Source organism: Protomyctophum parallelum (assembly GCF_964188405.1).
Source record: "Protomyctophum parallelum genome assembly, chromosome: 15".
NCBI lineage: Eukaryota > Metazoa > Chordata > Actinopteri > Myctophiformes > Myctophidae > Protomyctophum > Protomyctophum parallelum.
The window spans coordinates 14,919,129-14,933,555 of NC_139710.1; the positions used below are offsets into that span (position 1 = coordinate 14,919,129).

Consider the following 14,427-nt stretch of genomic DNA (forward strand, 5'->3'; position numbering starts at 1 on the left):
GGGAACTATAGCATAACATTTATTCCACTTTGCGTGCTCAGCCTCAGTCATTTCCCTCTCTGTTAACCATACTTTGGCGATCTCTTCGACATCACTCGCTCCGCGGCGGTGAGCGGTCGCTGAATGCACAGAACAGTGGGCGTATCCTCCCCGACCCCACACACTCCTTTAGGTGGGGTGACGTCACCTCAGGCTCTGCTTGCATGCATGAACATTGCACAGACACAGCGGAGCTAAATGACGACTGATGATAACCGTTTGGGGAACCGTTAATAAAACACTACACACACGTGCGACTACACACACGTGCAATACCGCACGCACGCAGCATGGCACGCGCATTGTACACACACGCGCGGACATTGCTGGCCATTGTTGGTTTCACGCATGCGCACACCACTCGTGCTCACGGATACATACATACATACAGGTACACACACAGGTACATGGACATTGCTGGATGTAGGAGTGGTTGCACCACTCAAAAATGGGAATGTCCGTAAGTGCTCTCCCGTATTTTATGTATATGTATTATTATTTTTGTAGACTATTAGCCTATATTATATAATATATTTATTAAAAAATGAGTTATGAGTAATTTAATTAATTCGTTTTGCTGTCCTGGTAGACTGCTGTGTTAGCGCAACAGCGTGCAGTTAATACCAAGTGGCGTCAAGTGAACTAGTGAAGCGTTCATGCATCGGCAGGTGGGTGTGAACAACATGAACATGGGTTTTGGAACATGTGACCACTGTGGGTATGTAAGCAGAAACCAAACCAGACCCACTGAAGCACTGCTGCAGTCAGAAGAAACTTACGTGTGATAATCATAACAACACAGCGCGACGTCGCAGCGCCAGTGTAGCCTACAGCTCATTACCCATTTCAGCAGAGCAAGAGACAGCCAACATGGATTGCGGAGTTATAACTTCGAAGTCGGTTCTCCTGCTGATAAGTTTGATATTTTGGGTAAGTTGACGTTTTAATATTATTTACCCCTATTATAATTTTGACGTTGTAGGGCAGGCTCCCTAGTCAGTTTGCTCAAATGTATCTTATCTGTTGGGCTACTGTTCATAGCCACCTGAGGGTAGTCGTTGATGTAATCAATGTTTCCTACAAGAGTCAGTCAAAAGATGTATTTAAGCGATTCTTACTTTTACTTTCATATCATATCTCTTGGTTTTTAATATCACAAGTCGTTGAAACAAAGTATTTTTTCATTTATGTAATAAAAGGCAAAATATTTGAATAATGTTTAGAAGTCACCTAACATGGTTCTCTCCTCTAAGAATCAAGAACCAGATACTAGGGCTGCTTGAATGCTTCCTGTTTCTGTGATTTGTGAACAGGATGTAGGGCTACAAAATGATATTCGCTAAACAAACCTTACCTTGCATATTTTCTTTTCTTCTTCCTATTTTTCTTTTCTTTTTTTGTAATGGGAGTTCCTTAATTTTAGTCCTGTGACTCCTGTCAATATTATCTTTGCTGATTACATATTGGGACACCGGACACATGACTATTGCTAACCTCTAGACTAGTTTAGCTCTGAGTCATTCAAAAAGACTTGAGTGGAACTGAAACTAGGGGCATTTTGTAGTATTTTAATCTGCTTACATGCTGCTGCTGCTGCGTACACATAATGTGAAGTGGGATTAGTCACCCATGGTGCTAGCGGCAGGCAGGCAGACCTACTCAGAAGACCATGTCAAGAAGCTATAACCCCTATTCATTCAACTGAAAAACTGAAAATGATGTTACAACCTTAGAGGGAGAGAGCAGCTGTCTGAAGTTGTGTGCTCACTGTGCTAGTGTGCTGCTGTGACAGGACATGATGCATTATGTCTCAGGGTGAACCATAATGCAATTACAGGGTTGTAATTTAACTGTCTGAGAGGGGAAAATATAGTGGTGGTCCATTTTCCTCAGTGTTTCTCTATTTCTCTCTCCCGCTCTCATTATAGGTTGTAACATCATTTTCAGTTTTTCAGTTGAAAGAATAGGTGTTATAGAAGAAACAACAATAACCCCAAAAGGTGTTCCCGTCCTGAATGGCTCATTTTTCCTACGAAATGTATCACCTTTCCACAGATAATTTCCCAAAATATTCATGTCCCCCATGTTGCACTCCTGGCAAATCATGTTTCTCAAAGGATGTATGCTGCCTAGTCTGATGCTGTTAGAGGGGGCAATTATGACATGGACAGACAGAACTATGGAAAGTCTGAAAAGGGCTTTCTGAAAAAAACATATCTGGTACAAAAATATTATACAGTGGAATTAGTACTGTGCTTCCATCATGTTAGGGACTTGCCAGAACTTGCTAACATATCTTGAACACTGGTGCATGCATACACATAGTTTAGAAATCACTGCCGCAGAGCATTCCAGAAAACCTGTGTGGTGTACTGTATAATGGACGGAACTCCATATATTTGTAAGCCCCACTCTCTGGTTTCTAGCGTGATCAGAGTACTTGGAAAGATTAGGGGTAAGGGTAGGGTGAAGCAGGAGGGGGATAGGGTGACTACGCCAGAGGGATCCCGTGACTATGGAATGATTAAAAGAAATGAGTCATGTGGTTGAGTGGGCTAGGAAGTGAATTCAATGGAAAAGACAAGTGACTGCATGCGCGTGCACACGCGTGCGCACGCACACACACACACAAAACAGTTCAGCCCTTTGCCTTAACGTTCTGTTAAACAGCAGTCATGATGAGTTCCAAAAAGGTCACATCATCTCATGATAAAATTGACCCATCACCCTTTACCTCGTGATTTCTAAATCACAGATAAAGCCAGTAAAAGTTCAAACCATCATTGGTTGATATCTAAATGAACCTAAAAATCACACCTGTGTGAAGTGAGCGGTGCAACTGTACCATCCTGGGGTGGTCCTCGCAACATCCAGACCCCCAGGAACACGCCCAGCGAGCCGCCCCGCGTCCGAAACGGTCGAGAAATGACAGAGTTACCGTGTGGGGTCCCCGGGGGGTCCCCGCAACATCCAGACCACCAGGAACGAGCCCGGGGGGTGGCCCGGTCCTGGCGAGCCTTCTCGCGTTCAAAACGGTCAAGAAATGAGTTATCGTGTTGCAGCTTTCCGTGCTGGGACGTGTACGTAAGGGGTCACGTACACATACATAGGGACACGCATAGCTCTGCAATGGAGCGGAGGCACCGCTCAAAAATAATGCAATAGGCCTATCTCACAGCCATTCCACGCCCCTTTCCAGACCTAGTGGTGTTGACGTGACGTCACTCCATAGATATTACATGTTAAAATACCTACATTCACAAGCCATAAACGACGCTTTTTCTGAAGGTAAACTTTATTCTATTTGTTTTAGCTGTCTTACCATCTTGTTTTCTTCATAATATTGGTCTTTTACATTTTAACATTTGGAAACGGCTTTAAATGGTGCCGAGAAAGCAGGTAGGGATGTAGCTCTGGTCCATAGCCTTACTCATGGACCAGAGCTACATCCCTACCTGCTTTACCTGTAATGTCTATGGAGTGACGTCACGTCAACACCATTAGCTCAGAAAAGGAAGCGGGGAAAGGGGGCGGGGAAGGGCTGTGAGATAGGCCTATTGCGCTCTTGTAAAACTTTCATTTTAGTGACCTGATTTATGCAGTTGTCTCCATACTTGAGAGTTGAAATTGAAATGTTGCAAAGAAAAAAAACACATGTTTGAACATTCCTGAGTTTCCTGACTCTTTGGTAAGAGTCAGGAAACAGTGGGAGAAGGTCAGCTAGTCAGTAGTCAGTTTGTAACTTGTGTTAAAGTTGGCCTATTGATTGCATGTCAGATGTGTTTGATTTAGTGCCTATCATTATGGCTACTTTATTTAAGGATTCTGCTGGCCACAAAGTATTATACTTTCCTATTGTCTTCACACGTTCGAAATGGATTAGGGAGAAGTATAAAACATATATAACCCTACCCCTCTATTGCTTGTCTTTCAGCGTCAACGCTTGACGTCAATAAATACATAACCATTACCAACATGGTATAAACTTAAACAAAACCATTCACAACAAATCAGATAAACCAATAGAGCTGTCACAAATCCCTTTCATTGCTGAAATGCTGTTTTTTATGTTTATAAAAACTTTAATATTTTTAATCAGATTTATTGTGGTAAATGAGGTTGAGCTTTTCTAATCGGTGTTTACACAGTGATTAGATTAATCCCTGACTGCCAGAATCATTAAACTCACTTGCCGCCATTGAATTATGCAGCATACCAAGGAATTAGTTTGTTTGAATTAGTTTTGCCCTCCATCCAAACTTCAAAAAGAACAGGAATTTCTCTCATCGTGCAGCAGACCAAAGGGCCTTTCCGCATACAGATTACACAGCCATATATTGATATATTGTAGCCTATACTGTATACTGATTAGTACAGAATGGCATGTAGATAAAAATGTGAGCATTGAGCATATCGTTTGTTTAAATTAGTGAATGAGGTGGTAGTATGAGTCATTATACACATGCTTATCCTTGCGTGACGCTCACATAATAGGGTTGGCAGATAGTAATCACCTCATGTATTCTCTTGCTGTTTTTCTCTTTAGGCTGCTGGAGGTGCTCTGGTCTATGTGGGTTCTTATGTGATTCAGAGCTACAGAAGCTTCAATGACTTCCTGGAGGACAAGTATACACTGATCCCAGCCATTATCATTATCGTGGCCGGTGCGGTGATGTTTATTATTGGCCTGGTGGGATGCTGTGCCACTGTCCGAGAGTCCAAAGTCGGTCTCAGCTTTGTAAGTGTGGTGCGAGAGAGTGAAAGAGAATGTACCTTCATGCATCTGTAGGGCTGCAACTATGGATTATTTTCTTAGCGATTATTCTGTCTATAAAATTTTCAATTAATCAAATCATCTTGAATCACGTTTTACATACCTTTTCATTTTTGTATACATCAACAAATCAACGCCAAATAAATAAAATAAATAGATTATTTATTTTATCGTCGACTAAATTGCTTAGTCTGATTAACCACTTAAGCCCTATTTTCTACTATTTAAACTATTAGGATGAATTAATTCAGTTATAACGGCTCCATTATATAACTGATTCTATCCTCTGGTGATATTTGAAGCGTACGTGCATGCCTGCATACTGTACATAACAGTGTTTATGTAGGTCGAGGAGGCGAGGGAGATGTTTGAGCTTCACACAGGAAGTATGGTCACCACGTTGGGGAAGAGACAGTAAACAATCCATCTGATATATCTAATTGTGTGATTTTACTAGCTGTACAGTATGTATTCATTATGGTTAAACCCACTTTCAACTTCAAGGCATCCCTATTTTGTGGATTATGGTGTATCTTTTCAAAGATAATTCAACATTTTCACAATTGTCTAATTTAGAAAATCGCATATCTACAAGCTCACAACACATGTGAGCTTGTAGATTGGCATTTGTTTTGCTGTTTGTCGTACAGTGAAGTTTATTAGGGCTTAAGTGATTAAGAGTGAGGCTACTATAGTGCTCTAAAGGCCAGTCCACACCAATGCAACTCTTTGCAACATGAAACTATACTTGCAACTACTTGTAACCATTATCCACAATGGTATTAGAAAGAAGTTGCATTGGAGTGGACTGGCCTTAAAACTGTTTTGTTGCAAGGAGTTGCATTGGTGTTATCCCCAATGGCAGTAATTGCTACCCCTCTCTCTCTCTCTCTCTCTGTCTCTGTCTCTGTCTCTGTCTCTGTCTCTGACTCTGTCTCTTTCTTTCTCTTTCTCTGTATTCCAGTTCCTGTTGGTCATCCTGGTGATCTTTGCAGCTGAAGTTGCAGCTTTGGTATTTGGGTTCATCTACCAAAACAGGGTGAGTCACAGACATAATTCTGTGTCACACAATCCATCCATCCATCCATCCATCCATCCAAACATCTATGCTTTCCTTATTTGCTTTCCTGAAACTCTAAAATAGGAATAGGAAACCTATTAAAATAGGTCATTCAATCTAACCTTTGATATTATTATTATTATATAAAATATTAGACTGTTATTAGTACACCAGGTAGGCGCTAATACTTTCATTACTATAAAACCCGTGTCTTCTTTCATTTATTTGTTCCCCCAAAGTATTCATCGTCTACAGTTGTTAGGCTCCAATGTCCCATAATATTATAAACCAAAGCATTATATTATTCTGATGATGTTATCATGGCAACTCACTAACATTAGATCATAAAATCCTCAGTGCAAATTAACGTGTAAAATGGTGTTCTTGTTTTGTATGTGATCCAGATAGGTGGAGACCTGGAGCGCTCTATGAGTGATGTGTTCAGGCAGTATGATGGTCAGAACCCTGCATCCAAAACTGTGGATGTACTACAGACTCAGGTAAGATAATGTCTATACTACTGTATCTATACTGCTTGTTAAAGTTATTTCTTTCCTCTCTCCTCTTGCTTTCTTTTAAGCTGCTCTCTCGCTCTCTCTCTTTCTCTGTTCCTCTCCTTTTCCTCCCTCAGTATTCTTCAGTCTACTCTAAAATGTCTTGTCAATTTACAATGTAGGTTTGGTTTATACAATGGGCAGTAAGAGTCTTCTCTGTCAATGTACAGTTGCAGTGCTGTGGTGTTAACAACTACAGCAACTGGACTGCCACGCCGTGGTTTACCAGCCACAACAACACAGTGCCTCTGTCCTGCTGTAAGAATAACACGTCCGAGTGCACTGGAAGGCTTGATCAACCACAGCTCCTCAATGTACAGGTATGGTCTACTCTCCTCTGTTTTGACTTATCTATAATTAGACTGCAGTGCAGGGGTTCCCAAACCTTTAAGTTTGAGACCCAAAAGATCAACTTTGGTGATTGAACACAAACTTAGATAAGATACGTGATGAATTAAGCTCACTATGTTGTATGGATGTTTTATCTTCTTTTGAAAAGCTTTTGAAATTATATATTTTTTGTTTTATATAATCAACATAGGCAACAAAGTCTTATGCATACCTAATAGTCTCTGAGACGGGTGCGTAGGCAGCGCTCAATGTATGCACTTATGAACACTTTATTTGGCAATGTTTTGGTCAAGACCTTCAGGCATCTGCTGAATATATATTATTCAGCAGATGCCTGAAAAAAGTGCAGACGGTGTGTGGGTCTTTGTGCACTTTATGTGCAATTTTCTGAATATAATCAACATAAAAAGGGAACATTTAATTACGAGTACGACCAACCCAAAAATGTGTGTGTGCGTGTGTGTGGCTGTGCGCTCGCACATGCGTGCGTGTCTCTATCCTCCTTCACACATGTTCACTGTCTGTGTACTCGAAATACCTTATAATATTGGATATTTAGGAACCACTGTGGAAATAGGTCATGGTATGGGGCTGCCCGTACTCCAGTAATAAGCCACATTCATTGCAGTGTTAGCCATTGTAAAGGTTACCTCACCCTCCAAACAAAAAGAGCAAAATATCCTATTAACATTGGAATGTGGCTCCACTGCCCGTGTTGCGTCGCGTCACCATTAAAATTGCCCCGGTTCGTTCTTTGACGCACGCGACGGAGACGCAACGCGCCCGGTGGAGCCCTGGCGTAAGTGGATAGGTGGTCTAGCTTCTAGTGGCTAGAAGCTAGAACACCAGGGATTGATGAGGTGGAGCTCAACACCTTCCTTCAGCTACCAGTACTTACTGAAAGTCTTAGCTACCCAAGCTGTGCATGCTACTCATACGCTGAGTTGGCAGTGACCATGATTGAACGCAGAACATTGTTGTTGAAAGACGAGTGCTCTACCAACAGAACTATCCGGACACAGTACTGGAAGTACTGGACTGCAACCTGTATGGTTATAATCAATATTTACTAAATGATTCAATTGTGGCGCAAAAGGACGGCATCTTACAACAAACACAACACGTAGCCTACTGAAAACAGTTGGTTTCTTAATAACGACATACACTGAACTAGTCAACGTCTGCTATTACTTAATTGCAAGTTAAACTTCCAATAGCTTCCTTGTGCATATTGGAAAGTTGGTAAACTTAAACGTGTGTGTGTGTGTGTGTGTGTGTGTGTGTGTGTGTGTGTGTGTGTGTGTGTGTGTGTGTGTGTGTGTGTGTGTGTGTGTGTGTGTGTGTGTGTGTGTGTGTGTGTGTGTGTGTGTGTGTGTGTGTGTGTGTGTGTGTGTGTGTGTGTGTGTGTGTGTGTGTGTGTGTGTGTGTGTGTGTGTGTGTGTGTGTGTGTGTGTGTGTGTGTGTGTGTGTGTGTTTCAGGGTTGTGAGCCAGCATTGGCGCTTCTCCTTCAGGGTGTGTTGAGTTATGCCTTGTTGGTCATCTTGGGCTTTGCCATTATCAAGGTAAAGACTCCAACTTGCTAGTTGCTACTGTACATGTGTATCTGTGAGGATTTGCTAGTTACAATAGTCTAGCGATTGTGACTGAAAATGTAATTTCTTCCCAGTACATTTGTCAATGTTGGATTGATTCCAAATGTATTGTTAATTATGTTTATTTCAGTATGGTAATATATAAGTTGTATAGTATTTATATTTTGTAGGCCTCTTTTTTTTCCTTACATTTTTATCCCACGATTTTGCAACCCTTTTTTTTCACCCAGTGTCAATTATCTAATGTAATCCTGGGCGCTACACTTCCTCTGCCAACCTGGGGGAGTGTGGGCAGCGGACTTACCTCATGCTCCCTTCTATCCATGAGGAGTCCAAGCTGCTTCTTTTCACCTGACACAGGGGTTTCCCCGGCCGGACATAGCGCATGGAAGGAACACATTATTCCGACGAGTTCCTTTCCCCTCCATCAGGCGTCCCGGCTGGCCAGGGGGAGGTTGTTTAGAGACCAGGATTACTGCATGTTTTTTGTGAGGCTAGGGGACACGGGGAGAACATGCAAACTCTATATTTTATAGGCCTCTTGAACACCACATTGTTAATATGCTGATTGATGGCGCCCTCTGCCTCTAGTCAGCTTAATTTCCAGCCAAAGGAAATTAGTTACCAGTACCAGCCAAAATTAAGGTACCTTAATTTCGGCTGGTACTGGTAACTATTTAAAGCCAACATGGGACACAGAAAAATAAACGGAAAGGAAATAGTGCTGATAATGGTCTGAGGACTGAAGCATCCACTGTTTTTTCATTGTGTCACCCTTATGTAAATAAGGGTGCAAATAATTTTGCATCCTTAGAGACACATTTTCAGTATGCATGCCACTGGCTGCAGCTGTAACGCCTGGGATTCGAACTTGGGCCTGCCACGTGAAAGTCCAGTGTGTGTGTGTGTGTGTTCCTGATGACTGTCTCCCTCTTCTGTTGCAGTTCTTTGGAATGCTGAGTGTGTGTGTGATCACCTGTAAGACTAGCGGCCGGAGGACTGGCTACCAGCAGATCTATGCCTGAACAGTGATCGGCCATAACATATAAAAGGATGCTCCAGAGAAACTACTCATGGCTCCTAAAGCTGCCTGCAACCACTCCTGCTGTGTTCGGTTCTGTATTCTTCTCCTCAGACTACCTTCAGACGTCTTTTAGGACAAATATCCTTGTCCTATCATGAAGAAAGTAAACCACATTTCCTATTTTTGTACAGTCATGTTTTAATGTAAAGCTGCTTTTAGTGAACACATTTTTATTTTGTCCAATCTGTGTGGTAGAGTATATTTTAATACAATATAACTTATACAGTCAGCGTGGTTGTATTTGGTCTTCCTGCTGTTCTATTGAGATCCTGTGGCTGGTTTGACATGACTGTTTCCTGTTTCTCCCCAGAGCAAGCAGGCATTTTTTATTAGTGAAACAAAAAAGTCAGCACTTCCGCAAGAGACGCAGGTTAAAGTTACATAGTGCAGATTGAATTTGTTATCCAAATTTCAAATTATGAGACTGTTATTGTCCCTCTGATAAAAAAACACGCCACCTGGATTTTTAACAATGATCTTATAAAGTTGCTCAGTTAGGACATTGATTTTGGAGTTTTTAATTATACTGTAGTGAACATTGCCTTAGATTGTTTTGAACACTCTACCCAGCCAACAGGTGATAAACTCATAAGATACCACATCAACACATTTTAGAAGAAGGTCAATTTCGATTGTATATGTCACTTTCAAATGTTGAATGTTTTTGTGACCAGTTAATACTGCACGCCAAAAGAAATAAACGATGCACACACAGGGAGTTACAAACGTACTTTAACTCTTAATTTAATAGCCACAATGACATGGTGTTAGATATTATTTAACACGCTTTGAAATGGTTTGCTTGAAAACTTTTACACCAGTCTGACTGTATAGCCAACCAAATCTGAAATTATTTTGTATATATGCATCAGTTAAGCAATTGAAATGAAGGGTAATGTTCATTAGATAGTCATTGGTTCAGGTACTAGTAATTAGCATGTATGATTGCGATAATTCTATCAAGAAAGAGGCTCGCATATCACTTCAGGGGAATAGAGGGGAATATAATATAATCAATTACTTCATGTGTTGATCACAAAATTAAGAGACAAGAGAAAGGATAATTGATTTAAAGCATAATTCAAAGATACTATCTTATTCATAGCAAGCTAAATTCTGTGTTTGATGGTATAGACTAGAGTTGTGCCACAGGCTTTGGTCATGTATAGTTTATTTCTCAATTAATAAAAAGCCAACTCCACAATAATATGTGATTTGATACTGCTTGGTTGCTTCATCTTTTTTTACCATGTCTCTGCTTCACATGTAGTGTTTCAAACAATTAGTCAGAAATGTAAACAGTAGTGGTACATACATACATAGTCAGACATAAAGGCTGAAAGAAAAACGTCCTGGGACGTGTTTCCATTGTGGTCCTATGGTTGGTTTAAAGCCATGTAGGGTGACGATCATGTAAAGCAGAGGTGTCAAACTTGTGATGTAAAGTGAATGAATGCTGACAGAGGCACTGTGTTGTTGTGACTGGTAAACCAAGGATTGCACTTTTACATTCTCACAGTTTCAATTATGTAATCATGATGGCAGATTAAAAAAAAACATCATGCCACCTGATGCATCAGCAACAAGCTCCATTCTATTTTACAGGATGAGCTCTTTGCAAATATATATTAGTCACGAGACATATTGTTTATCTCTCCCCCTCCTGAGACTGCTGATAAGGAGGTTCTTGCTGCTGTACAGTATGTGCAGTAGATAAGAAAGTTCATTTAAGTCAAGGCATGTCAGTGCCCAAAATGATGCATGGAATATGAACTAGGTCTTTTGCCCCACAGTCATCACTCGTAACCAGATGAACCTTAGCTTGCGACGCATTGTCAGTTTGTAGCTATTTTTGGTCCCCCTGGGGCACACCGGTCAACACAGTAGTTAAAGAACAGCACTATAGGGTATAGGCAAAACATCATACTCCTCAGGATGGCAATTAATATGTTTTGTAATAAAAATCCAAATAAGTAACTAAAGTTTTCTAATAATTCTAGTGGAGTAAAGTATAAAACATTGAAAATAATCCAAGGATGTACAAGTAACGCAAAACTGTACTTATAACGGAACAAAAATACATCGCATGGATGCACCTGGGACGTATCCTCAGTGATCCCAAGGTCATTGTGGTTTCGGGTCTCGCGAACATCATACTCACTTGACTCGGGTGACCCAGCCGGGGTAATCAAGTCCCGATTTACGTCCCAGTAGCTACCCTCGATCAGACCCACTAGGGAAAGACCAGGGCCACACAATCCGTTGGAACTACTCTTTACTTTACAAAGGTGCATTTAACCTCATTCAGGAGTGGTGGATTCTTGAGCCGCAATGGTTCTGCAGGCTCCGCTTGCGGCTCGAATATCCCTCCTAAAGGCCTCACGAAGGTTTTTGCCAACCTATACTGCCGATATAAGTACAGTACTCAAGTAAATGTACTTAGTTATTTTTCACCACTGAAAATAGGGAAATGGGATTAGGTGGGGAACTGGGGATGGCAAATCTCAAGAGGTGGGTTTTTAGATGATTTGATGTGAGTTGGGAGTGAGTGGCTCCATAGAGGGGGAGGCAACTGAGAAAGCCCTGTAACCCAGGTTCGAGCATTTTGACATTGCTGGACCTTAGGCAACGGTCAGGAGAGGGCATGATGATGGAGGTGGTCAGAGAGGTATGGGAAGCTAGATTATTGAGGGCCTTGTAGGGAATACCAGAACGCTTTCCCCAAAACAACTGCACCCCGGGGCAAATCCGGCAACTTCGGAAAGGTAGCTACCAGGCATTCTTAAAAGTAACCTCAGTAAACTTGGCCTAATCCTAACCTTATTCCTAAACGTAACCTCATTGAAATGGTGCCAAAACTGGATCCAGTAATATAAAGGTCATGGAGGACTGGTGTGATGTGGTCCCTGGAGCGTATGCTTGGTGTAGGCGGGCAGTGTTTTGTCAGTGGAGTACATGCCAGTTTATTGAGGTGGTGGTTACTTTGGTGGTGGCGCCATAGAGGAGGATATTGCATGCAGTAATCAAGCCTGGATGTGAAGTCATGAGTGTTTCTGCAGTAGTATACTATAGTGTGTGACAATTTGGGTTGAAGGCAGTGTTTGGGGCTGGAAGATGAAGTCAAGGATGACTACAAGGTTACAGAGCTGGGTGGTGGAGTGATGATGGAGCCATAGAGAGAGAGAGAGAGAGAGAGAGAGAGTGTGTGTGTGTGTGTGTGCACGCGTGTATACAGAGTAGACACACACTGCGTGCATGTGTGTATAGATCGTTTATTTTAATACAAGGAGGAACTTCAACTTCCTTGTACAAAATTATACAAAGTACAGAATTTACAGGAACACTTAATTACAGGGGTCACACAAACTGAGACAAATTAAGACATGGATTGATACTCCATACACCACAGACTGGAATTCTTCTTGTAAATTAAGAGCAGGTTACTTTTTTAAGGCTTGTATGGCTGTGGGAACAAAGTCTTGCTAAAACAGGCATTTCTGCACATGGGGTAAAAGTGCCGGGAGAGTGGGTGGTCTTGATCATGTGTGTCTGTAGGCTAAGTGCTTTGCTGCAGAATAGATCATCAGGGATGACACAATAGAATTGAGGGTGGGAACAACATATTTTGTGTGTGTGTGTGTGTGTGTGTGTGTGTGTGTGTGTGTGTGTGTGTGTGTGTGTGTGTGTGTGCATATACAGTATATATATATATACGTATGTATATGTACATACTGTATACAGTATGTGTGTGTGTGTGTGTGTGTGTGTGTGTGTGTGTGTGATTTGATATGGCTCCCCTCCCTTCTACCTGTCTCCATATCCTCCTGCAGGATTACATTATCTTATTCAGCACACATCTGTGTTACTCCTGGCTGCATTGACATTTAGACAGCCCAGTCATTTCCAGAGAGAACATGGCCAGATAACCTTGTCTGCTCTGAGACCTGTCCTTTCTCTGTCTATATCCCCCAGCCTCCTCTGTTTCACTTGTCGCCTGCCATTTTAGCTCTACCTTTTAATCTCACTGTCACAGTCATTCTTTGGATGCAGCTTTATAATCTCTCAATTAGCGGTTAAGAGAGAGGGGGCTGTATTATGCGTGTCTTAAGTACCAGGTCTTATTAATAGGATGTCCTAGACCTGTTCTGTGCTAGCAGTGATTCAGTGCTGACTGACTGCATGCGGTGCAGTTGTGTTGTGACTTGTGACGCTATAATGTACAGTTGAAGAGCAATTGATCAGTTCAATATGCGATGTCAGGAGCCAGGGAGGTCTTTCCATCTGCTATTGATCAGCCACTTATCTACCCTCATTTTATGCTCCCTCAGTGAAAACAGAATTCAGCTGCTTGATTGTTTAACATATGAGATCTCTGTGTCTGGACTTTTTTTTGTATGTATAACCTGTTTAGCCCATTCATTAATTCAAAGGTGATATTATCAGAACTGGTTAAAATGTTTAATTCCCTTCCACTGTACATTCAGACAGCGACGGCTCCAGAAAATTGTGACTGGGGGTGCTATGGGGGGAGGGGGGGCTTGTTATTTAGAGGGGGGGGGGCTAATGAATGTTGGTTTACATAGAAGTCAGTCAGTTTGGGCTTTTTTTGAGGGGGGGGGGGGGGTAAAGCCTCCACCAGAGGGGGCTAATGCACACCTTGACCCCCCCTGGAGCCGTCCCTGCATTCAGAAGCTTGATATACCAAGGATTTTGCCTTAGAGTACCCCCCTCCCCCCTAGTCTGTCTGTCTGTCTGTCTATTGTGTCTGTCTGTCTGTCTGTCTGTCTGTCTGTCTGTCTGTCTGTCTGTCTGTCTGTCTGTGTGTGTGTGTGTGTGTGTGTGTGTGTGTGTGTGTGTGTGTGTGTGTGTGTGTGTGTGTGTGTGTGTGTGTGTGTGTGTGTGTGTGTGTGTGTGTGTGTGTCTTTCTCTCTCACATACAGTACACAGAGAAGATAGCTGAGTCAGATGTCGT

The 14,427-nt window shown here is 41.9% G+C and overlaps 1 protein-coding gene across 1 annotated transcript; it reads left to right on the top strand.

Moving 5' to 3' along the window:
• The first annotated feature begins 689 nt into the window (after window positions 1–689).
• tspan36 (tetraspanin 36) lies at window positions 690–10,679 on the top strand. The gene is made up of 7 exons (XM_083783239.1): window positions 690–969; window positions 4,586–4,777; window positions 5,778–5,852; window positions 6,278–6,373; window positions 6,598–6,747; window positions 8,258–8,341; window positions 9,316–10,679. The coding sequence occupies exons 1-7, from the start codon at window positions 910–912 to the stop codon at window positions 9,394–9,396; spliced, it is 738 nt and encodes a 245-aa protein (XP_083639365.1). The 5' UTR covers window positions 690–909; the 3' UTR covers window positions 9,397–10,679.
• The last annotated feature ends 3,748 nt before the right edge of the window (window positions 10,680–14,427 follow it).